At 34.4% G+C, this 27,250-nt stretch overlaps 1 protein-coding gene across 8 annotated transcripts in view; it reads right to left on the bottom strand.

Annotated features, from left to right (window-relative positions):
• AP3B1 (adaptor related protein complex 3 subunit beta 1) overlaps window positions 1-27,250 on the bottom strand; it is a 155,922-nt gene that overhangs the window by 63,968 nt on the left and 64,704 nt on the right. For all 8 annotated transcript variants that reach the window (XR_001525400.3, XM_015652739.3, XM_033520578.1 and 5 more), the window contains 8 exons: window positions 26,098-26,160; window positions 25,068-25,200; window positions 19,341-19,450; window positions 10,576-10,752; window positions 4,943-5,129; window positions 3,877-4,007; window positions 1,635-1,746; window positions 139-295 (listed from right to left, as the gene is read on the bottom strand). Coding sequence is in view for 7 of the 8 variants with exons in the window: in XM_015652739.3 (XP_015508225.1) it covers window positions 139-295; window positions 1,635-1,746; window positions 3,877-4,007; window positions 4,943-5,129; window positions 10,576-10,752; window positions 19,341-19,450; window positions 25,068-25,200; window positions 26,098-26,160 (1,070 nt within the window). In the remaining variant the exon portion in view is untranslated. The remainder of the gene's footprint in view (window positions 1-138; window positions 296-1,634; window positions 1,747-3,876; window positions 4,008-4,942; window positions 5,130-10,575; window positions 10,753-19,340; window positions 19,451-25,067; window positions 25,201-26,097; window positions 26,161-27,250) is intronic.

The raw sequence follows: 27,250 nt of genomic DNA, 5'->3' as shown, positions 1-27,250 counted from the left end.
ACCAGTATACACTGACGACACTCCTCAACCAAAACATGCCCAAAATAGCCTAATTAAAGGCTTGGCAGTCTGCTAGCAGGAAGAGTGATTTATAAGATAGTATCACAAAAAATTAAAGCCAGACAAACATATACCTACCTTTCATTGACAGCTCTACATGTTTTCTTAGCAGCACTTTCTTTGCTGTCTGATTCACTGTCAGTTGATTCCTCACTGGGAGAGGAACTCCCACTACTCTCATCAGTGCTGCCTTCCTCTTTATCTTCTTTCTCACTTTCACTGTCAGACCCACTCCCTGAAATGAAAATAACCCTTACAGTTTTGATCTAAATATCTTAAATAATTTATAGTACTTAATACTTAAATGGTATTTTAGAAATCCAATTTTGTTTTAAATTAAACAATGGTTTGCTATTTTAAGATCCAGTTGCAAGTTTTAGTATTATCTACCCTGCGCCAAAAGCAGGTAAGAGAATTACTTTCCCCATATATGCACAAAACTTTGTTAGTTAAAAGCCAGTCTTCTTCAGCCTACAGTATTATACTTTTTCAGCTTAGAAATTTGAATAACAAATTAATTGCATGTAGATTCTTCAAAGTTACATAACCTTATTAGGAGCTGGAGATGACCTCAAATTTTCTAGTCTTTACATTCACTTAGCTGCAAAATTATCTTCTCAAACAGTTGCTTAATTAGATAATCTGTTCTTAAATACTCATAGTGACTATGATTGAATCACTGATTTAAACAAATTATTAATCCTCTAATCAATCATAGAGTTATCAAATACTCAAATATCTGAAGTAAGTATGTTTCTATTACTTCAGAAATCACTAATTTCAGTGATACAATTCTTAAACATTTTTGTACATTTCCTCGGTTTAGGAACTGGAAGGAAGTAGCTCCATGTTTGTATTTTAAGATGTCCCTCTTCCATTCAACTAGATGATAATAATTCTTTCAAGTCTAAGGTCTGGCCCTGAGAGAATTATGGACTTTACTACATCTGAAATATACAAACATCTTCTGAAACAGATGTCTTGGGGGACTGCCCATCTGACAATAAATGGAAGAACAGTTAAAAGAACCTCTGCTTACTTAACTTGATTGGTTACTGTTACCTTCTTCATCAATATCCCCATTATAATAAACAGAAAACACCATGCAGAACTTCAGAGAAATACTGTAACACAATCTGCTGAATAAATCTCATGAAAGAATACACGATTAAGCTAATCTGGCCCATTTAACAGCACAGTGGCACATGATATCAAAACAATTCTTCACCACCATCAAATTCCAAAAAACCATTAAAACTTAAGGTTCCTGACAACCAAGCATCTGGGTACTTCTCCTGCAACCACTATGTGCTTTCAGTTATAAGTTACAAACTCTCCTTACTCATACTAGACTCCAAGAAAGATAAAAATAGCATGCCAGCTTTTTTACCTGGGAAACAAATCAAAGACTAACTTATTTAATATAGTGAACGTAGAATTTTTCCCCTCAAGTTATTGAGTTTATATACAGCTGTGGCTTTGTTTGCATTTTTTTTTTTTCTATTTATGCACCAGACAGTTCTGAAGACACAGTTTTCCAGGCAGTGAAAATACAGTGCTTTCCAAACACTTACCTGATGAACTGGTACTGGCAGACTCATCTTCCTCCTCTTCTGATTCAGAGTAGAATTTTTCAGTAGGTTTCTCCTTCTTTGGTTTGCCTAGAATTCCAGTCCATTCCTTTGCCTGTAAATAAATTTCAATTTAAGTTTACTTTTGCAAACAGCAATACAAAAATATACACACAACACACAATAAAAATTCAGAGTAGTGGTATTAAACTGTTGCTAAATAAATCATCTAAGCAAGTCAAGAGAAGCTATTAAACTTCTCTTACTTTACACAATTAGGAGAACTAGAAGTTTGGTATATAACTATAAAAGGTGAAAGATGTCTATTAGGTAGTCCAGAAAAAGATTTAGTATGGTAGATTAAAAGCATCAGGAATGATAAATAAATTTCTATGCCAGAAGATCCTTAAATCTGAAAGTTTTATTTCTGGATCCAGCTGACTATGACTAGAATGAAGGTTAAATAGGGCTAGTCACCACCTTTATCATCCTAAGTTTTAAGCAGAAAACAGACACTCTAGGTAGACAAAGAAAATTATATTTCATTTTCATTGCAATTCTCCAAATAAAAGTAATTTTTTATCACCAAGAGAATGCCAAAATGAGGCAGTATTTCCCCCAGACTTTTTTTTCTCCATATACCTCTATGCTACTATAGAAGTAGTGTTAAAATTCAGGACAGGAGAAAAAAACAAACTGGCAGACAACTCTATCCACCATGTGATACAGGTCTGCCTCATTGACTGATCTCATCTGGAATAAGACTTAAATTTTGAAATAGGCTCTAACAATGGCCTGCAAGGCTAAACAACTCTAGAGACACACTGGCTTCTTCTTAAACAACAGAAGCTTCTAAGTCTTAAAAAGCCAATATTCTTTTGGCTGACAATGATAATTTGCATGTGGATTGCAGCTTTACTCACACATGCTCTGTAGGCACACGCGGTATTAGGGAATCCACAAAATTAATGAAATTGAGATACTCTCCAAAGAAAATACTTGCAAAAAAAACCCCAACATGGCTGAAGGATTTTCCTGTTTGCTTTGAGGTTTAGATAGCTGGAGGTAGATTTTTTTAATATTTACTTTTTTTACTATGTTGTTATGCTATTTATCAATTTCCTGCAATACTTTTGGTCTTGTGGATGAAAATACCTTCACACGTTCTTCCATGCCAACCCTATAATTTATAATCCTCTGTTTCAGCTGATTATCTAAAAATTTTCCCATAAAAGCTTTCAATAGTTTGTCCACAAATACCACTTTTCCTGAAATGTATGTAAGAAGGTAGACATATTACAGTACTAAGGAGAAATGCTTGTTCTACCAGATTGCTGACCATTGGTTTCTCTAAGTCAGACCAATTTTTTTCATTTTCTTGCTCTTTCTGTGTATAAACAAATTAATTAATCTATGATTTACTGAGAAAGTTGGCTCATTACCAGGACTGCATGCTTTTCTGTATATATCTGTTAAAATGCCATGCCTCCAGGAGCACCATCAGCACACTATATACCAATACATTTACAATTCAGCTACTGTTCAACAGCTTTCACTAGCATTCCAGTAGGATTCTGGTACCTGACACATAAATCACAACTCTGGTACCAAAACATGACTTTGCTTTGGAGTTTACACTACGGTAACAAAAAGCTATTGCTAGCAGATGATGAGCCTGATGTGTCAACACATGATTAGTACACTAATAGATGACATTTTCCTATCACATACTTTCCTAATGCTCTTCAGATTATTTGAAATGTAAATCCTCATCTCTTCCAAACCTGAAACTTCAAAACATACATAATCTAATCCCCTGCAGCTGCCTTTTGTTGTTTGTATTATCTTTTTCCTTTTGCTTTTTTTTTGTTTAGCCTTGGATTTTCCACAAACTAGCCTCTTAATTTCTGACTTTGGTAGTCCAGCTGCACCCAATTAACATATTACAGCAGAGTGAGATGAAATATATGAAATTAGAAGTGAGATGGAGAAGAAAAAGGCCTACTTACTCCACAAAATAAGCAGAAGTGGCCTACAGTTTATCTACTTCTGTCATTTAAAAGAATTAGAATTAAGCAAGTTTCCAAATGCTTGATTTCTAAGATAAAATAAGCAAAAGGGACATTCCCTTGCATCAATGGATTTCAACAGACCACAGATAATATTTAAATAGCAGTAGTTTTGGGCTAATACTCTGTATTCACAAGTGCCTTTAGCAAAGTTGTTTTCAGTGATGCTGACGTACCGACTCAGCCACATCAACATTTCGGACGGAGGGGTCAGGTGCCACCTCTGGCCAGTCGGACAGCTCCAGGTACCCAGTGGCTCGGCTGTTCAGTGTGTGAGACAAGGTGCCAAGCTGGAAATGATCCCGATCTATTAAAAAAGCCGGGGGAGGGAAGAAATACACAAACACTGTGAGCTCTACCACAAGGAGCAATCTTAATCAGGGCTAAAGGTAATTGCCATTGTATTACCTCAAATGTCATGGAATAAATATAAACTAGGAAGCTCTTCATAGGTCAAAAAACTGATTTCAGTCCATAGATTACAATAATCTCCCCCATAATGGTCAATAAAAAAGCTAATCAGTCAGTGTGTTTAGAGGTGTTGCTCTGAAATGTAGCTTCTCTAAAAATTACTTTACTGTGAATATTAAGAATGACAGCACAGTTAAACAATCCATATACATGTCTTGGCACAAACACATCCAGAATTTTAATAGTTTTTCTTCAAAATGGAGCTCCTTTTAAAGCTTCAAAACTAGTCCTAAGTAAGTATGAAAATTAAAACGCAAATTGTCACAATAACAGAGTAATTTTAATTTAGATAGCCTGATAACCTTTTAATTTGCCAAGACAGACAATGGATCTTACTTGTAAAACAACATGCAAAATGCAGAGGGAAAATTATGATTTTGGAGAAAAAACATTTACATAGATTCAGTTTACTTCAGATTCATATAATATTTGCAGTACTCACATTAAAAATCTTCTAATAAAATCCAGATAAAATCCTAGAGCTATTTTCCTAAATTGAAGAACAGTTTTCCTCAAAAGACATACCTTCTGTTACTTAAACAAAATTTAAAATCCACATGAATATAAATGGATCAGTTTGCCAGGGTTTATCATTAGAGAAATGCACTGTGCACCTTGCTTGCAGAAAAGCAAGTAAGCAGACTGAGCATCCTTGCATATTAATCTTTTCTATTTGCTAAGTGACACAATTTGTGAGAGTATTTGAAATAGAATAAGCTGCCACATTCCTTTACACAATGAACATTTACCAAATGATTTTGGCAGTTATACCTTTAAAAGGAGACTCAAGCAATGGGGCAGGTTTCTGTGCCAGAAATATTTTTTTGGCATATTTGCTTAAAGCTCCACTCTTCTCATTCGGAACAATAAGCTGCCTAATAAATCTTGTACGGTCTCTGATGTCGTAGCTTTGATCATACTTGCCGAGATTTAATACATACTGGGTAAGCAATTTTGTCTGTGGAAAAAAACAGGACAAGAACAGAATACAAGTTATTTATGATTATTGATAACTCTGGATAAACATATTTAAAGAGGTAATAAAAATGAATGGTTATGTCAAACAAATGTTGCTCCACAGGGAATATGCATTTCTAAAGCTGCAAATGGAATTCTGCAGCCAAAGCACATGTCCTCTTCTGTATTGGGGAGGTGAATGCTGAGTACTGAGAAGCAGCCATGTGCTAGATTATTAAACTGCTGAAGTGGAAAGAAAGGCATCATTAAAAAAATAATCATATATGGCAAACCCGCTGAAGGGTCTACGTGAGGATAATGAATGTGGAAATACAACTAAAAACATGGCACTCAAAACTTAATCGGAAAAATATGCAGGACATCAAAACATCAGAGGGTATTAGGGGGCTGGCAAACTGCTTCTGCTGAGGTGTGTTTTATGAAGAGATACTGTCCCTGGCATAAGCAGTGTCTGCACTCTGACTGCACTCAGTTACTTTATCCTGAATTATGACCCATTAAAGCAGACACATGAATCACTGAACTGGATTACTGCAAATTATTTGCAGTGCATTTAGCTGTTACTTTTTCATAAAAGCAAGCTGCTGATGCCCTCTAAAAACCAGGATAAAAGACTTCTTCCATTTTTTTCTTGAAGCTTAAAGCCTTCAGTAATATCGGTCATTTATTTATTTATGTAAGAGAGTGACTTATACTATCACAGGTTTTTACAGCATAATAACAGCTTCCTAATTTGATGATTGAGAATATTAACATTTCCTAAATAATTATAAACCTTCAGATCATTTTTTAAGCTAAGAAAATAATGTAAGAAAGGAAGGATATAGAATTTTTTTTTCTATAGAAAATGGAAATAATGCACTGTAACCAGAACAACAGTGCTGAATGGACTGGAATCCACTAGATTTGAAATATGTATGCCACTTCTTTTATATACAACCAAACAGGAAAAAGAGCAGAAATTATATACCATCCTAATGAAGTAAATTTTGGTACTTCAACTCAGAATGAAAGCATAACACAGGGTTAAAAACCTATCATCACGAGTGATTCATCTGCTTTATACAAAGAAACAACCTTGTGTATATATATGTTTATCATGCTACTGCTATGACAATAACACAGTTTCAATCTTGTGAGCAGAAAAATATGTCCAAAAAATCTGTCAATTTTTATACATGACATTTGCTTAAAAAAAGTTCAGATGAATAATTTCAAATTTGAGGATGCAAGTGGAAGTTTTCTTCTGGAGACATAAAAATGCTTTTTCAGAATACTGATTAACTCCTTTAAGTGAGATACACAAATGTAAACAGAAAATGGTTCCAATTTAAACCTCATTAATGCAACATATGCAAGCATTTAAAAAATAACCTATGGTACCAAAGAGAAGAAGAAATTAGACATTAGAATAATATAACAGCATAGTTTAAAAAAACTGCCAATGAAATATTTTTTGTTTCTTTTTTCTCTCTGATACCCAAGAGTGCCTCTGTGAATTTTTTTTTAACTTGAGGTACTGTCTTAGGTCTGGGAAAGACAAAACTTTCCCATATGTATTTCACAGTTTATTGGCAGCTAATTCTGTATGAGGGTATAAAATTTTAAACAACTGCATCAGACTGAGCCTACATAATCTGCACTCATGCAGGACTTACGCAGCTCAATCTAAATGGAATTGGAAGGGAGGGTTCCCAGGTAGCATGAATTAAACTAAATGAGGGATACCTCCTGCAGCCTCTGCCATCACTTCTCCACTGTAAAACAAGACAAGACTCCTTGCTGTCATGCCAGGAAGCGCAGGAGAATGGATCATAAAACATGATGATCTTAACCTGTGAATTGCTATAGGGATGGGAAAAGTTGAAGGCCTTGTCACAGTGGGCATTTTTAGAGTGAGTGTTGGTGAAATTACCTAAAGACAAATTAGACAGATAAAGAGTTGATCCTGAAAGACTACAGTTCCTTTAATGCAATAATTTTCTCCATGATCCTCTCCATTTTCTGTCCCATAAAATATCATTTTCATATTGTTCAATACAGAAAAATATACAAAAAACTGTTATGCAAGAATGTTTTGTGTCTGCAAGCAACCTCTTTGCAATTATCGTATATACTCTAGTTTTCATGGGCACAGCGAGGAAAGGCAATTTTAAAAATTTGTCTTATGGTAAAGCAATCAAACAAGCAGAAGACCTTTTCTACATGGAGGTTGCTAATAGAAACAATTATTTTTAATTGAAAACAAAAAATAAACTAACGAATGCACATGAGTTTTTCCAACAAAGGAGCTTTCAAAAGCAGCTGAAAATCATTTCAGCAAGCACACTGATTTGGTGAAACATGAGATTCTGCACAGCATGACTGCTTCATAGAATAGTGACAAAGTATTCTGATCTGTGATTTCATGCATTTATTATGATATGTCAATATTTCCTGATATCTGGACATGCACATTATATAGGCATAATATAATTTCTTTTATCCTCATACTGCTGAACCCATTATTATTTTTTGTACACTTTGTTTTGGCTAGAAGGGTTAGGTTTAAGGATTTCTAGAATTCAATCATCCTCCAGCAACATTTCTAGAATTTCCTAGTTCTAGACAATAGTTCTATTTAAGGATTTCATGCCTATCCTATACTAGCAGAAGTTAATTTTTTGGTAGACCCCTACTTGAAAATTTGACAATATAGGTTTTACCAACAGATGAAGCTCTACAGTGAAGGAGAAAACAGTTATCTATTCACTCCTAGATATCATTAGCTTTTAGTAACCTGATTCTTTAGACACACAAGATAAGGCTACTGTGCTAAACCACGATTGACATATCTATTTACACCCTACAACTACTTGGGACTTTTTCTGGTGGGAGACCTACTATATTAGACAGCAGAAACCCATCAAAATATCTTTATTCTTTCTGCTACATGCAAGAAATATCTAAGGCAGTATGACATATTTCTCTTATATAAGCTCCATTTAGACAGCTATCTAGCACATTCAAGGTTTTATGACCCTAAGTGTTGAAAAAACAAAGCAAGTTTATAAAATAATACAGACAACCATAAAGAAGCCTGCTTCTAATACATACCCATGCAGATACAACTGAACCTGAAACTTCCATAAATTATAGACAGCATTTGAAAGTTCATGAGATGATCTCAGGATTTAAAGTATACTTTAATTTTTTGTAAGAAATCCCGAATGTTAAAAATCATTCCTGTGAATGTGCTTCACTGTTTCTCCATACACTTAAGGAAACTATAAGCAAATAAAATAATGTATTTAGAAAAAGGGAATAAAATAAGAAAGTCTTATTTTCTCCAGAACTTTGAGCTTTTCTCCAAACAAGACTTAACAGATGAGTTCAACCTTCCTTTCCTTCACCTGGTGAAAGAGCTCTTTTCATCTATTTGGTCAGCACTGAGTGCCCTCTGCCATTCTACTACCACTTTTCAATAAAGTGAAATTTTATCTTTGAGGTCTTCACAACTCCAATAACTTCGGATAAAACTGATTAATTATTCATAAAATTACTATGATATGATATATCATCATATATGATATGAAATGAAATGAAATTATATGATACGATATGATATGATATGAGACAGAAAAGAACAGATAAGAAAACATGGGACTGAGGAGAGGTAGTCAGACTGACAACAGAGCAATCAAGTCTACAAGACTTGCCATCATATTTTAAAAATTAAACTGAAAAATGGCTGGACTTTTTAGGAATGGAAGTCATTTCAGGAAGTAATTTTAATACTGAGTAAGTAAAGAAGAGTTACTCCTGGAAATAATCATGAAGATATAGAAAGAGTGTTTGCAGCCTCTAATGCAAAACCCACAGTATTCTAGTTTGAAAGGAACTTTGAATCAAGCCAAGTCACCAAATCTTCACTGTTAAAAATTTTATGTGAATACCTTAACCACTTGAGATAATAACTTATTTTTCCACAACCTAAAACTGCAAGAGGAAAACACTCTTTGATGAAATTCATCATTTAGTAGGCATCTCAGGAGACTGTTTCTTCTGCTTTATCATTATTACTGTGTTTGAATAAAGGGTTATGCAGCACTTGCAATGATGATTTAAAATGTATTAAGATGTGCAATAGGAAAAAATGCATCACAGAAATCATCATCTCCTTGTATGCAATGGATTTTTGACCAAATACGGTGTGGAAAAATTTACATTCAAAATGACAAAAACTGTATGGAAAATTAATAAATATAATGGGCTAAAAGAAGACGGTTTAGATAGTCAAACCAAATCTTTCCTCATCTCAGTCAGCATTTTCTTTAAGATGAGCACTGCCAGAGGGAAGTCACCTTTTATTACTGCCCCATTTTAGACCATATAAGCAAAGCATTCACTCCTATCTGAATGCATTGCAAGACAGCTCATCTCCCACATCCCTACAACAAAAAGTCTAAGACAGATCATGTCTGTAGTTGCATGTAACTATCAAGGAACAAGCAGACATCACAGTTGCAAAGGTGCAAGATCCTGTGCTGTGCAAACTGTTGTAAAACAAGAGGTCTAGCAGCCCAGGAAAGTGTGTGTGTGTATATATATATATATATGCATGTATGCATGTATGTATGTATATCAATGTATTTCTTCTACATTTGGAAAAAAAAGTCTTTGATTTTACAATCTTTTATAGCAATAATTGCAATTACAGTGAAAAATTAGTACCAAAATGCTATAGTCATGGAACGGGGTTCACAGTGATGTCACTTAGAAGACTGAGGCACTTGGCACCTCTCGTAGCTGTTGTTTTCAGCTGCTTGGAGATCTAAGTTCACCTCTTTGTGTTATCTGAAATTTTCACATTATTTTTTCTACTAGAGATATTAAAACTCACCCACTCTTCCAGGTAAAAGGAAATAGGAAAAATTAAATCAAACCAACCAACCAAATAAAACAAAAGAAGGGAAAGCAGTTACTATCTTTAGAACAAGTATTGATGGAAAGACAAAACAAGGCCTTTTAGATATCCTGAACAAAAAAGTGCGCAGCTTCTTGTTCAAAGTGACAGAATTTTCTTGAAAGTCCTGGTTTTGGCTTGAGAAAACATTGCATCACATCAGCAAAATCTCCTAAATGGTATTACTAACAGAATTTACAGATCTTCTCTATTTAAGTGAAGTTAAAATTTCACACTTTCCCAGAGACAGTTAAAAGGAGTTTATCTCATCACTACATTAGCATTCGTGATCCAGCACACACTTAAGAACTCATGGTTAGATTTAGTCTGTTATATTTCTTGACAACATATGTTTAGCTTTTCTTCATAGAATAATATGGACTAGGTTTGGTTACTTATATAGAAGAAATCATTACTGATCTATACAGACTGTACAAAACCCGCCATGACTGAATACATACAATACTGAGTTTAGGCTTACCTGCTTTGAATTTGTTAAATAGAGTTTTGCACCCAAATTTAAGATTTGCAACTTTACAAGGTCATCTTCATTTGTGAAGCTCTTGGCTGTCTTTCTCAGAACATCAGGTGCGATCTTTGGAACCCGTTCACAGTACTCACCAATGAGCCAGAGAATGCTGGCTCTGGCAACTGGAACCTGAAAAAACATTGAGCACTCTAAGTTAACAGAGCCACAAAGACTAGCATACTTGTATGTGTCTGTGTTCAATAACAAGTTAAACAAAATACTATTAAAAGATAAATTGCCATGCAACAAATGCAGCATGAAATTAAATACAGCCACTGTGGTAGACTGAATATTCATACACATGTAAGGTACTGATTCTGACCCAAAACCCATGCATTACAGGTTGATGATACAGAGGCGCACTGAAGTGACATGTTGATGTTCATAGTACAAGCTGATGAGATCATGAGACCGTGGGAACTCAGTCCAAACCCTTAACACGTGGTTGTGAATTCCTGCCACCAGATTATGGTAAACACCGTGTTGAAATGAAAGAGAGCTTTTTTTTTTTTATTATACTCATACAGAAATGTTTTTCAACAATACAAATTTCTCAAATCCTGCTTATCTAGTCTACAAGTGTATGGATTTCTTTAAAGCTATTTCTAGCTTTCCTTCATTTTTATTCAGGATTTTTTGACAATAAGATTTGTCTTTTTGCAAATGTCCAAGACCAGCTGAACTCAGAATATTGGTGAGACAGACGTTCAAAATCGCAATTCACAATTTCTGCATAGGATCCACCAAAAGCTTTGACCAAGAAGTTCACACAGGTCATACCATTTTGGAGTTACTCAACAGTATCACTGAAATAACTGGCAGTAGCAGCTTTTAGATGAACTCCCAATCTATGATGCCAAGTTCAGAAGCACAGCAATGCCAAGAACAGAGGTAAGGCAAAATGGAGAAGCACAGAAGAAAACAGAAGCTCATGCTCCATGCAGTTCAGCTAGAAACAGTAAGATTTAAATGAAATAATATACACATACTCTTGTAAAAGATGAGCTAGCCTACATTACCTGGTGGTCAAGTTAAAAACTGCATCTGTGTTACGTACACCTTTTGAAAACATTTTTCTCTTCCTTGAGCAGAAGGAAGAAAGAATGCAGTGAGAAAGTTCAGAAGCAGTCTTGTATAGTGTATACAGACTATGGTGCTCAAACATCCTGTACAGACTCTTGTTCAACAAACGTTGAAATGTCAGGGGAAAAGCGTAACTGTTCCAGTCAATCAAAAAACTGACTGTATTTTAGAAAAAAGGAGAGTTTCCACTGCAATTTCAGCTAATTTTATTGTTTTTTCTGAAAGGATCAAAACCACTCATACTAACATTTTTTTATTAGTCCTTACACTACACAGTGATCTTTATTAATAAGCTTACACTAATGGCAAGGTGAGGTTTGCCTTAGGTAAGATTCGCAAGATGTACATGCTTTAGAAATGCAGCATTGTGGTTCTCAAAGCATCTATTTTTAGTAACTTTTGTATATGCTTTAATTACTCTTCCAGAATATCTGTTATTAATATATGAGTATCTATTACTCAGAATTATAATGGGAACCAACTACTAAGTATCTTACTGAGTATTCTCATAACATTTGAAAGTACTACTTATGAAAGTATATTCTAAAAGGGTAAAATGGCTCACTAAGCCTACTAAGGAAATACTAATCACATTCACAAGCATTTTTAATGATTAAATGTGCTTCAAAAAGTTTGGCAACAACTCTGAAGTCAACTTGACACTTTTACCTCTGTACTTGACATGGCTGCAATTCTATATGCCAACAAAAATATAAACAGGAACGTCATGGGTAAAAAAGAGGACTGCCCCCAGCGAAATAGAAAGCAGGCATGTCACGGGGAAAACAGAGGACTGCCTCCACTGAAAGAATAGCATATCATGAATAAACAGAATAGAGAGTCCAACAACAAGAACAAAAAGTCCTGTAAGAGATAAAGGCCAGTTCTGGCTATGGGAAAGAAATTTAAGATAAAGATAACATAATATGTTGAGAGTGGTATAACACAGTGACTTAATATCTATCTATATATATAGAAGTAAATATTGATTAAGATACAGATGAATTCTTTTATGTGGTTGTCAAAAAAATTAAATAGCCTTGGAATTTACAGTATGAGAGAGATGAACAAGTTACTTTCTATACTTCGTATAAAAACTTTAAATGCAGTCAGAGTATGTTCATCTGCAAAATGGTAAGATTGATGCCATTACTGTACACTGATTTCCAAAGGGAAAGAGGTTATTTCTAATGTTCCAAAGGTTACACTGCATTAAGACCTCACACCCAATCTATTATTTTAAATTGGGCTAAAGAATAGTAATTGAGTGGTACATTAGATTTTCCAGTATTGGAGCAGTTCAAGTTGCCTATTGTACAGATAGATACCTCTAAATAAGAATATATAGGCAACTTCAGATGTTAGCTATGCTAGATTTATTTTTCTAAAATATTTCATTACAGGCTTGTTAAAATACTAAAATTCTACAAGAGATCACCAAGTACCATAGTTTGTGCAACAGCCTGTCAGGAATATTCCTTTTCATACTGTTGTCTTTTTATAAAGCAAAAATAGCTCACAGAGCAGATCAATTTCAGTAACAGCATTAACAATGACATGCAAATATCATTACTGTACTTTTCCTAGTCAAGCCCAGGCCGACACCTTAAAACCACAATGAAATGTATTTAAATATATTTAAATAGTATGCATTTAAGCACAGTGTTTTGCTCTTCAAGCTTTTTTCCTAGTTTGTAAAATTAAATTATTAGAGTAATAAACTAGTTTTACAATGCTAAATAATTAGACTAAACAAAGCCTCATTTGAAAAATAGTGACAATGGAAGACAGAAATTTCTTGTGAGATTCTGCCTTTTAACCAGGTGAATAGCTTACTATGTAAATACTGCATATATATTAAACACAATTTTGTGCCACAAGAATCAATACCAATTAGAGACTTTTTGAATCAAACACTGAGCAGAAGCCATTTTAATGAAAAGTGTATGTCGAACTGATGAACCCAATGTTTCTGTGTCACTGGATTCATTTGGGGTCAAAATCACACAATATTTTCAGACTTCTTTTTCCCTGTTTAAGTCTTCCAGTTCTCAAGGATGTAATATCAAGTGCATGATCCTGCAGCTGTTGTTTCCAGGGCACTCAAAACAGCAAAGAAGAAACAAAGCCCCTTCTAGACCTTCACTGCCTTTTCCAGTATAGCTTAAGTAGGGACCTTGAATTGACAAAAATGCAGGAAATAATACTTTCATTATTCAGCTCTGCTCTGCATTACCCTCAAAGGCAAACAGGATTGTAAATTACTTTGCCTGATGTTTTATTCCATATGGCCCAAGCAAGTGGTTAAGTGCACTTTTTAAGCCTTTAGTACCAGGAGGCAGTTTCTATTGTCATATCAACCCATTACCTGTCTCAAGGAAAATAAATAAATGGCTAAAAAAGAAAAACAAAAAACCAGCCAGACACTCCCCTCAAAGCAAGATTCTGGTTACTTACAACAATTAGAGAAAGATATTATAAAGGCTTTACAGATTGCTCTAAGCAGTACAATTAAAAAACTATTGAGAAGTTGTTCAGCTCTCAATATATTCACACAAAACAAGGATAAAGTACAACTTAAAATCACCAGTTCTGATTATTCAAATCTGTCACAAAATGAGAGATATACAAATTGCAAATAAGGTGCAATTTTGTCCATCCAGAAGAAAATTTGCTTAACTAGCAATTTTGTAAAATTTTACCTGGAAACAGAAATGGAAAGAGGGATAAAGTTATTTGAAATATCAGACTGATAGCAAGAAGAAAAGGTAAGAATAAGAGCGAAAGAAAAGTAATTTTTTGTTTCCAAATTATAGACCTTCAAGGACTCTTCTACATATAAAATTGCTTTAAAACAGAATTTTTACTGGTGACTGCACCTCTTACACAGTGTATGGATTTTAAAAATAATTGTGTTTTATTCAAGCAGAATATTTGCTTCAGGTTCAGTGTCCCTGCACATAATGTCCCAGAGGCTACATATTCCTGTCAAATTCTAAACAATCACATAGATATCAGAGCCAGTAAAAAAACGGTCAAATTATGAGAATCGTTCATTAAATCATTACTAAAACAAAGATTTAAAAATGCCTTATTAAAATGTATCCTAGGTAAAAGAATATGACTAGAATCTGAAGCTTGCAGAACTGAAACACATAGAAAGATATGGATGTCATAGCTTGTGATACCTTGCAAGAGCTGCAAGAAAGGAGAACTAAACTAAAGAAAGCAAGGTGCCTGTTCTGTGAAGCTGTATCAGAAACAAAAGCATCATTTATGTAAGACTAGTAAGTCAAGTTTAACACAGAGCAGTGTTAAAAACTGTGAGACCACTACTCTTGTAAACCAAATCAAAACCAATAAATGATAACACTTAATTTTGTCCATAAGTGACATGATTTTCCTCACATATTAAGCTCTTCAAAATAACATACCACTTTCTTATTTTTGCTCTACATTTGCAATGCCTTATCCCATCAAGAAATATTCCTCCTCATCTTTAGATCAGAAAACCCTTCAGACTTGCTTAATATTCTTGCTCATATTCTAGAAGGAACTAGGAATAAGTCTGTAATTATAAAAAAAGAATGTAAAAATTCACCAGCTATCAAAAGAAAAAAACCCTGCCTTAGTAGTACTGTAAGAGAAAAATCACACTGGAAGTAAGGGTTCCCATCACCCAGATAGCAGTCCTTACTGGAAACAATATACCATAATAAATTATTTTTCTAAAAAGAGAAAGGCAGAAACAAATTCAGAGACTACTGGCCTTGGAACATTAAGGACAGGAAGCAAAAACATATTCTGTACATACTGATGGACTCCAAAGTATTTCTAAGGAAAAATACATCTTGGAATGACAAATGTTTTCAGAGAGTTGTAGAGTTGTTAAATCAGTGCTCTGTAGAAGTCAAAAGGCAGGCAACACCAAGAAAGTGAGACAAAAAAGAAAACAAGCAGTATCACTATGTTATTATGTAAGACTTCTCCAGTGTATCTGACTACTGTGTACACTTCTCACCACCCCACTTTAAAACCCACACATTCAGAAAAGGCAAAGAGAAGAGGGAATAGCTGAACAGAGACATAGAATATGAGGAGAAATTCAAATTTTTAGATTAGTAAGCGTGATGATGTGGACAGTAAACAGAAGCTTCCAGTAATCAGATGCGAAGATATATTGGAGATGCACCGCAATGTACTTCTCTTACCTTTAAAGCCCTTCCCCCTAAAACAAAAGATTTTTCTTGCTGCTAGAGATGAAACTCATAAGACGTGTTTTGAACTTACCCTTCTTTAAATGGCTCTTTCCCATAAGAATACTTTTTAAACTTCTATCACTCTAAAAACTGTACACACAAAACTAATTAAACCTACCTCGGAGAGCATAACTAACAAATGAGCACTACTCCAATCTCTGGCCCACAGCTTAGCAAGTCAATCAACTGTAAATCATGACATTTTTAACATATTGACAGCTAAATGGAAATGTTTTCATGATTTTTAAAAGTGGAAGCTTAAAGAGATCCAATTATTCTCTTGTTTATTGTCTTCAGGACACCATCAGACATGTATTTCTCCATTACCGCTGTTGAAGGATGTGAGGAAAGGGAACTGCAACACAGCTAGATCAAGCTGTACTATGCACAGGTCTAAGTACTCAGCCAAGTATCACACACAAAATAGATCTCACAGAGCTTTGCCTGGGCACACCTGGGATAAAAGTTTAAGGCACAAATGAAAACACACAAAAGAACAAAAATAACCAGTATTTTCAGATATGCTAGAAAAAAGCAAAGGACAAAATGAAATAAACCTAGCCTTTATCATAATTTAGAGTCAGTGATCTACAGGAGTTCAGTATTTTTTAAGTGAACTTCCTAGTATTTCTTATGGTTGGTCTTACAATGTTTTTATATATGGTCTTATTATTTAGCTTCCTCTTATTTAGCTTTGATTTATTTTACAAGGCAAAATTGTTATCTTCTAAATATTCTATACCCCACCCCTTTCTAAATGGCTTCTGTGGATGAAGAAGATGAAAACAAGAACAAGTATATTTCAGTAAAGTAAATGGCATGAAAAAAACATTGCTGTGAAAGATTTCAGGTACCTCATCACTGCCAATCACAATCTGAGGCTAGCACAAGTGAATTTTATAATAATATCGATGAGAAAAAAACAGGCATAAATCCAAAAATCTATTCCACTGAGTTTACACCAATTTTGCTTATTTTAATGGCTGTTTACTATTGACTTGAACTAAATCTTGGCAGAACAATCAAAACATTTACTTTTTCCTTAAGGGTTTTGATTTAATAGTATTTAATTCTGTTAAGAACTTCCTCTTCATGCTTTTATCTGTGTAATACATAGTAGTAAACTAATTTCAGCTCTAAAAAGCAACAAAGAATTTTCTTGTTACCCCACCCTTCAGTTTCAAGTCCATTCTAATCCACATCCATTTTCCTACATCCAAATACAAGAGTCCTTTAAAAACACTGGTGTGCTCCTGTACAGAGTTAAAGGGTAGGTCCTCTATGCCTCAACCCTAATACTTTACAACAACAGAAGAGAGGTCAAGAAAAAAAAAATACAACCAAAATGCCAAAAAGACCTGTGCAAAGTAAGTATGTACACATGCATGTATGTATGTATCCATATTGTTTGTCAGCATAATGGACAGGAATCCTTGATCTGTGTCTCTATCTTACAGCAGACAAAACCCAAGGCAACTGTGTTATGTCAACTCACAATCAATTTTGCCATATTAAGATCAATGTTTAAAGTACAAGTGCAGATGTCAGGAACTCCAGTAATACCATATTAAGTATTGACATCACAAACTAATATCCCCAGTAATTAAATACTCATTCTGCAATATATACACTTATTACAGAATTAGGTAATGGAGGGTTTAGACTAGATGATCTTTACAAGTCCCTCCCAATCCAAATCAGTCTTTGAAGGAATACATTCATTTTCAGACATAGTAGGGACAATCAGAAAAATGACACAGCATTCAAATTATAAATATGAACTTCTTCACAAGGTATTCTTTAATTCAAAGTCCTGAGCATACCAAGAATGATATGCATCTTGAAGTTATCATTTAAAAATGTCATTGAAAGAGGTAGAACAATCATCTTGGAGAACCTACAGCTGCTTGTAGGTTCATGACTACATGACCGTAATTCTTGACCAACACTTACTTTCTCTTGAATAAAAGCCATGATTCAGAATTAGATTTTGATTTTTACTGTATTCCAATGACTGCTACTGTTCTGCTACTACTTAATGTTTTCTGATATTCTATACAAGCTCACTTTGGAAAACCTGAGAATATTAAAGCAGTTTAAGAACAGCACATCTTCTCCCCATTCCCCCTTATGTGACTTAGAAAAGGATTTTCTTTTCCACAAAACTTAGAATATTTACTTGAAAGTAATTGTATAGAATAGCTACAAAACTCTTCTAACTTTTAAACAGAAAATCTGGAAAAGTAACTATTTTCTCTTGTAGAGTATGTGAAAAGAAGATGCCAAACTCACTTGGTTAAGTGCCAGAACATTATTTTTGAGATTGTAATAATCCATCAAAATATTGGACAAATTTTTGTAAATACAGGTGATTATTATACATGAGGTATTACTTATTTTGATAAGTAATCAGCAACAGTATCTCATTTTGGTATGAGTAATTTAGTATTTAGAATTTATTTTCTTTATATCCATTACAAAGTGATCATCAGCTCTTATTTAATTTTGCAGTAAGCATGAACCAAGAATACCACGTTTTTTTTTAACACTCCAAACTCTGCTAAATTCAGCTATGGAGAAATGAAGGTTTACTGATTGAGAAACGGTTCCATTATCAAAAATTGTGAAATTTTATGAAATTAAACAATTGTCTACAGAAAAATAATTGCTGACAGATTGAAATCTGACACCTTGGGTTTAGGATATAATAGATTGCTACTGGACATCATCCCTATGCTCTAATTTAGGACAGATAACTAAATATTTTATCAGTTACTGGGCCTGTGAGGAGAATTTGGGAAATAAATATTTGCATACCTAAAGGTCAATTAAATTTAAAGACAGGTAATAGGGAATGATTCAAATTTTAATGTTAAATACCACAAATTTCAAATACCCAGAAGATAAAAATGCAGTTTCAAGACACTGCAACACATAGCAGCACATCTGATACCATGGAAAGTTCAGGTAATTTTGGGAAAAAGATTTAAAATAAAACTTTCGAAGTCCACTCCAGATCACAAAGTCAACTGGCTAATCATCCTTAAGTTATCTGCTTACTTTCATTTCAATTTTACCCACTCCACATTCTAAACCTGCTATTCATCCTTGAGTAACAGGACTAGCAATACACACTACATTTTCAGGGATCTCTCTAAAAATTTCTTCCCAGACCTATGGCACAAATTGGAGCCACCTGATAGCTTCCATTTCCTTTCCATTAAGATAATGAAAAATTATATTTTCTGTCAAAAATAAAAAAATGTTTCGCATTTCTCTAATACACCTACTTCCATTTACAGCACAAATTCGAAGGAGATAAAAATCTCATTATCAGTTGACAAGGCAAATAAGAGAGTGTGAACAAATACTCACTGTAATGTTATCCAAGAGTTTGGCCATATGCTTAATAATTTCACCATGGTGTGCCGGCTGGGTTTGCAGCAGTTTCTTAATGACAACAACACTTTCAGCAACTACGATTTCTGTTTTAGACAAAACAAATTATTAATTTTAAAAGCATTTACGCAAAAGAAAAAGCCATAAATAATTGATTGTAAAAGATGTAAAAGCTTTCCCAACACGCTTTGCAGAACTGAATTATATTTATTTGGTAAGAAAGTGGTAAACCGTTCTACTAAGTAATATAAGTTCATCTTCCTGAACCAAGTTACAGCCAGCAAAAATAGGACACGAACATTCTAAATGTAAAAATAACAACCAAGTACATACTTGTATGAACAGTTTTTTAGTGGAGCTGAAATTTGTATTTTTCCTATAAAACTGAAGAACAGTGTAAAAAAATAAATCTGATTTTCATTAAAATTATGCATATTAAAAAGTAATTTTCAGTCTGCAACGAGAATAAAAATGCTTGCATTAAAAGTAACAGCTCATTCATACGCTAGAGAAATATCTAAACATCTCCTTTACATTTTTTCTAAATGTTTTCTAAATTTTGGTCTCAGGTCTGTAACCTAATCTCTAGTACATTCAAGTGATAGTTCTAAATAGCAAGCTGTTTTAAGATTCATGCCAAAGTCATGCACTGGAGTGCTCAGCTACTGCAACAAGTAACATTTACAGCCTGATCAACTTGTATGAAATGTAGTTTTTGAAGCTGAAAAGACCCCACATGAGCAGAGTCAAGCTCCCATGCAAGAGTAAACTCATGTAAGGACAGATGAAGAAGCCTGACTACCATTTGTTAAAAAGAGGTATTCGTGCATTTCTCTCTGAGTTAACCTGACACATGGACCGTTCATTTGCAATCAAGCATGCTCAAGTTTCAATAGAACAGTATGGGGAAGAGATGTCTAAATTCTATGGGGTTGTGGGGTTTTCTTGTTGTTTTCTCTTCTTTTCAAGAAAGCAAACTTTATGGAGAAAGGCTTCCCAAGAGCTCTGAGCATATCATTATGCCATATGCCTCTGAAATGCTTAGATTTTGGCTTGTACCTTTTTGTGTCATCTTTTATTTGACATGACATCTGTCATTCTTCTAGACTAATTTCTTGAAGCAAGGTTAACATCTCAAGGTCTTGCACAATCCTAGAGATCAATTTAATTTACACTGTATTTTGCCACGTATTAAAATAGGAAGCCAATTCTTGAAACTTGAAAATTACAATCTGGAATATTTATAGTGGGGAACATTGGAATGGTAACTTTCACCATTCAGTGTTTTGTGATACACAGAATAATCAAAAAAAACCAACCTGAACCCAAAAAAATGAGTGGACATGAAATCATTATTAAAAACACTTGTTGACAATGTGAAACTGACTATGGTAATATCAACTACAGCAGATGAGATGTCACCATAGGAACTACATTAATGCTATCTGTAGGAGCAAATTTAAAGAAAATAATCTAGAATTGTAAACAAATTGTTAATTACTATGTAAACAATTTTAAACTAGTATTTTTTTTTTTACACAAGTCTAGATACTGAGGAAAAAAATACAAACATAATCAAAATGCATTTGTATGATTAAGATTAAGGACTGGCATAGTTATAAAACCCCATACTCTGTGATGCTTACTTTGTGCACACAAAGGATCCCAAAAATGAGCAGGAATAAAAGAGAAACACTTAGGTTCAAAACCATGAAAAATTCCAGCAAAATACTAGAAGGGGAGATAAAACTGGCATTCTGAATGTGCAGTAAAAAATTTTAAAATGTAACTCCTACTAAAATTATCAAAGAGGAAGCCCATACAAGGCAATGATAAATGAACACAAGAATTTTGAAACAGTATAAATAATATATAAGGACTATAACAAGAAAATTAAATTCTTAAAATAAAGACTGAAAATCACAGAAAATCTGATCAGGAATGCCTTTATCAATAAAGAATTCTACATGGGGTACCAGCATTTTCAATTTTCACGTCATAGTAAAAATATTAGTTTCTTTTAACAATTTTGAAGCAATGTGGAATTGACTAAGAAGGACAATCTCTGAAGACCCTGCAGCCTGACAACTTCTCAAATGTATGTGTCAAAATACAGGGCAAATTAAATTGATTTTGTCAAATGATGTATGCAAAAAAATTAACAATGCAGCAGACAGTAAATTGTAGAACCAAATTAAAGACTTTTTCCATAATTGGGGAATTTGGCTGCATTATAACAGAACCTCAGAAAATCATCTCAGCTTGGAGTATATTGCCAGAGAACGTTCAAAAGGTAAAAATCATTCTGAAATACAACATTTGAAATCATTAATGTTGCAATGAATTTTCTTTCACTTACATTAGCCTACCTTTGCAGCAACTAAAACACATGAGTGAAGACTAATTTATCCACAGTCTACAGTTTGTATAACCACTTTTCCTAAAAGCAGCAAAACTGCATCAACTGGTTTTGGACAGGATGCCATTTTGGTGGATGCCCCTTCCCCAAAAACATTCAAGGTCAGGTTAGATGGAGCTCTGAGCTACTTGGTCTGTGCAACACATACCTGCCCATGGCAGAAAGGTTGGACTACATGGAATTTAAAGGTCCATTCTAACGAAAACCATTCTGTTATTAGAATTACTAACAATGCTTCTAGGGTTAAAAATGCTAAAAGGCAATCTAAAACTAGGGCTAGTTACCCAGACACACACAATTTTCTGCTTTTCAGAACTAGGTGAAGCTAGTTTAAGCTTTTATGTCATTAACTTTTCAATCCTTATAACATAAATAACAAGTCTCAGAAACCGTACTAATACATATAAACTAGATGCTAGAAGTTACTTTTCTTTTATGTCATTCTAACAGTAATTAGAAGAAACATGTACTAGCTACTGGATATATTAACAGTTCCATTTTATGACTTGTGGTTTTGTATAGGTTTGTAGGGCAAAAAATGTTTTAGCTATACATTCTAAAATCGTGCTTCTATTCAACCTGCAACTTTCAACAGAAAATGGAAGTCACCCATCTAAGAAAACTCTGCATGATTTCTAGTATATGCAGTACAATCAGACAACAGACTTCCTATAATCCCATCTCTCTCTAACATCTAAAATGACTTTTATATCACAGTGGGGCCAGCAGTCAGTTGAAACTATCAATACAATTGCTTAAAGGAAATGCATCAGTGAAATGCTAAATGTCACACTAAAGAAAGAAAATAACTTCTTTTTGTCCTTCCTTCAGCAGATGAGGAAGGAAAATAATTCTCAGCCCTCAACATGGCTTGACAAAAACAGGCTCTTCAGGAATCAGTCAAAATTAGCTTATGATAATCATTCATGAAGGTGTCTCATCACTGAAATTTCTAGTTTCTGTTGTGCTTCTGTAGTTCAAATGTTATTGGGTTTTTCCCCCCACATATCACAGCTTTCCTGAAGAGGGAAAATCTGACTTTAAGTCACTTAGAAGCATGCAAAGAAATTTTCAAGAACAGTTCTTGACATCCCCAAAGCCTTATTTCTGGAACAATGCCCAGCTTCTCATCACCCAAGTTGCAAAATGATTAACTGCAAAGCTTTTGTGCCATATACAGCCAAGATACCCTCAGGATGTATCTACAGTTACAAAACAAGCACATAGAATCAGAAGGCACTTTTCTCATAAGCTTGTTCTTCAAGATCCTGTTTTGGCTTGGTAGAATTAGTGTAAGCACCTCTCTTCTGCACTCAAGTGAATTCTTCATGATAAGAAAACAGTACTGAGAAAGCACAGCTGACTTGCTGTCACAGACCTCAGAACCTGCTGGACCTACCAGCTTGTGCTTCATGCTACACAGAGCAGCAGGACTACTTCCAGGCTTCAAATGACCACACAAGAAGTAGTGGAGCAAACAGATTGCTTGTATACTTCAATGGTAGAAGTTGGGGGAAGGCAAGATTAACCAAGACTCTCAAAGCTATTCTCCTACACTATGCTAAATCTCTTTTTTATTTCCTTACCATGCCAAAACTCTTATGTTCAGTAAGCTGTGACTATTGGTAATTTCCTGCCACATGGGGAAAGGTACCATGTAAATTATGCCACTCCATTCATTCCTTGAAAGAGGGAATAAAGATACTGCAGCTATGGTAAAGCAATTTGCCAGCTGCCAGGTTTAAAAGATCCTCAATATATCCTTTGCAGTCTTTCAGAACAGTAAGCACAAGAAGATAATTTTATTTGCTAGACAACTACTTAGAAACAGACATGAAAACTAATCTTGTTGAGACAGACCTTTGTATACATGTACATGCATATATGTGTGTATATAAATATATACATATATATACATATTGAATCACTCTGAAGAAAATATGAAATTGACAATCTATGATAAAAGAAAAGAACTTTCTCCTCTTATCTTGGTTCCTTCTTAGCAAAACAAAAAGCAAGAAAACAGGAAGAATCGTTAAGTAACAAAATCTGTATTCTGAAGAGACAGTTTTATTATTTCATTTAAAACAGAAGAAATATGGGGATTTGTACATGCTGAAGGAAGCCTACTCAGAGGAAGATTGCTAGAAGAATCAGGCAAAATCAAGAACAACCTTTGATGCTTGTGTTTCTATTATGGTTGTTGCTGAATATAATACAAGAAGGTGCAATGTGCAGACATGGCTTTGCAACACCGTATGGGAAGGTATTTTAAACACAGCTGATAAACAGAAATAAGATCCAGCACTAAGAAATGAAAGTCACATATATTAAAAATACAAAGCTATACACTGAGGCCACTCAAGAATTTCTTATACAAGATGAGGTGGTTGAGAATGAGAACTCAGTTCATAAAACAAATAAGAGAAAGCTCCATGTGTATTAGTGGGTCATGGGCTAAATATGTGCCACCAAAATGATGTCCCTAACAAAGGCCTTCTCAGGATTACCATGAAAAATATGTCCAGGAGATATTAAGAGCATTAATACTGCTTTTCAAAGCTGAGAGCAATGTCACCTAAGTCCTTTGAACTATTTTAACTGCTCCAGGACATCCCAAAATTATGCTTTTTCTCCTTCCTGACATTATTTATTAACACATATTACTGACTTCTTATGAAATAAGAACGTGCCATATTCATTGGTAACTAGTAAGAAAATACAATATTATTGGGTATTACCATGCTGTTATACCCTATTTGACTTTATCTGCTCCTTGATGTGTTTCTTAGTGATTTGAAACTTTGTTTCACTATCCAAAAATAACAGGATGCTAGAGTACAAAATCAAGCCAAATTTGGGACCATTTATCCTAAACTATTTAATATGTGTTTTCAGTTAGGCATTGATGCACTACAAAAAAAAAAAATTCCAAGCTTTCAGCACCCTCTACAGGCTAACTGCTTTAATGCAATCTAACTTCAGCTATTGCTACCTATGATAATCAAAACAGCACACTTTAATAATCACAGCATTTTAAGAAAAAGTAGGTAAACATGTAATTGAGAGACACACCGAATTAATTTCTGTAACAGAAGAGAAAATAACCACTCCGTGAATATCAGAGTCTGTGGAAATCTAGGATTTTTATCCAGTTGTGTCAGCCAAATTCTTACGGAAGTCAACTGTTGCTTATTGACATGATCTGAAGCATTGTATGGCTCTGTCTAAGAAGACACTTCATGCCATCAGCTACCCAGAAAACAAAGAGAACTTTAGCTTACCATCCCTGTTGGACAGCAAACAGACGAGGCCGTTAAGGCAGGTGTCAGTCACTTCAGTGATGTTAGTTGCGCATCTGCCTATAGCCTGAATTGTAGCTGCAGCAAACTGCTTATCTTGGCTTTTCACGTAAGTCTAAAGAAAGAGGATTTTTGTTAGTCAATATATAACTCTTGTCAACCAAACACTGACCTTATTATTCTCATGAGGCGGACAGACTGAATAATAAATTAAACTTAGAAAGCTACATTGCACATTAGAAGCTATAATTTTTCTCCTCACTGTCACTTTTAGAAGGTATTTTCTTGCAAGCTTTGGTCACCCATGGCCATGCAAACCTCTGATTTCAAGAAAGCTTGGGGCAGGGGGCAATTACGCAAAAATAGCCATCAGTTTGTGTGCAAGGTTGGAGGAGTTGATGAGCTCTCTATTCAGAGAGGTTTCAGTTCATTTAACTAGAAGCATCTGTGAAACTATGAATAACCTACCTGCCGGAGAACTAGTACCTTTCACAGAAATTCAGCCAGAGAACTGAAGCAATGCAAATAGATGTAACAAGCAAAGAGGAAAGAAAGAAGGACAGACACTGTTTCACAATATAGGCAGAAGATCTTGCTGATAAATGAAGATACTGGAGACAATAAATACTATTTCATCAAATGACTTATGGAAATGAGGTTTGGCAACAAATGCTAATGGCCAAACATTGCTAAAATTAAGATCCTATCACATAGTGACTTACAGTGTCAGTTAAGTTGCTGGAATTTGTGTTTAAGAATATGGAATGATTGAGTTTTACTCATCACTTTTTTTCTTTTTTTTTGGTGGCTGGAAGGAGAGTGAGAGACAAAATATTTGAACTCTTTTCCATATACAGCTCCCTTACTTCTATGGTATGAGATGGTTTAATTTCCATTTTTGGGACATTTCATCTTTGAAAATACTTAAACTTGAAAAATCCACGACTAGGAGAAACATCCAACAATGGGAAAAGAGATGATAAATATAAAAAGAATACACTTTTGCACAAACCTGAAATTCTCGAAGCAGAGTTGATATGTTGGCCTCATTTGCTAAATTTGTCAAGATTTCAAGCTACAAGAAAAAAAAAGTTGTCAAAAGTTAAAATGAAGTATTATAAACATATACACTATATTTTTATTGTATATAAAATGTATTTTAAAAATATCACTCAGAAGTCAACAGAGTATACCAGAGATCAGTACAAACTGGTACCACCATTGCACTCAGGAGGCATATTTTTCTTGCAAGTACTTGCAAAGTTTACAAAGCAGGGCTCTAGGATTCAGTGATGCATTTTTTATGAGCCCGAACTGAAGTGTTTCACTGTGTATCAAATGGGCTTGAAATACTTCTGTCGGCTTTCCAATGTTACACAACAGGCCTTAGCATATACCACACGACAGAGTAAGAAGAAATAACGGAAGTCACAACTGCATCAGAGGAGAAATAAATTGCCCATTATATTCAGATGAACTGTATTAAAAGACCTTTAAACTCAGGAAGGAAACATCTGCATCTATGTGATTCTTCAAATATTATTCAACATCAACAATATCAGATTTTGGAAGTCCTCCTCTTTGTTCCTGATGAACAAAAGAATGATATACAACACTTGGCATATATTGTTAAGATGCTCCACTTCCAGGCTGTTTTAACTTTGAATGAAGTAAACTGAAAACATAATCCTGTCTCTCCAAAGGGAAGTCATGCCTCAGAAATATGTTGGTATTTTTTGAGTTGGAGGCATCCAGAAAAGGATACTCAAATGATACAGTCTACCTACACTTCAAAACAATTTCATAAGACATATCTTTAAAGGCTCTTAAAGACATGTATCTAGAACAGCATAATAAGCAAGAGGATAAAGGAAAAAGAGAAACAAGCAAGAGAAAAGAAGATTATAATACAGCGTGGCTTTCAATGGAATATCACAAATCATATGCCTTTATTACACATGAACTATGAAAGTAAGGAGAAGACAGATGACAAAGTTTTCAGCTGATGCTACAGTTTACAGGGAAATGAAGACAAAGGCTGACTAAGAAAATCTATGTAAGAGCTCCATATAGTAGAAAACTGATTAACAAAACAGAAAAAAAATTCAACACCTCTGCAAGTAATGCTCGTAATTGGGAAAAAACCTTAACTGTTCAGAAAACGA

The sequence above is a fragment of the Parus major genome, chromosome Z, assembly GCF_001522545.3.
Source record: "Parus major isolate Abel chromosome Z, Parus_major1.1, whole genome shotgun sequence".
Taxonomy (NCBI): Eukaryota; Metazoa; Chordata; class Aves; order Passeriformes; family Paridae; genus Parus; species Parus major.
The sequence above is the reverse complement of the archived record's forward strand: the minus strand, read 5'-3'. Positions and strand labels throughout refer to the sequence as shown.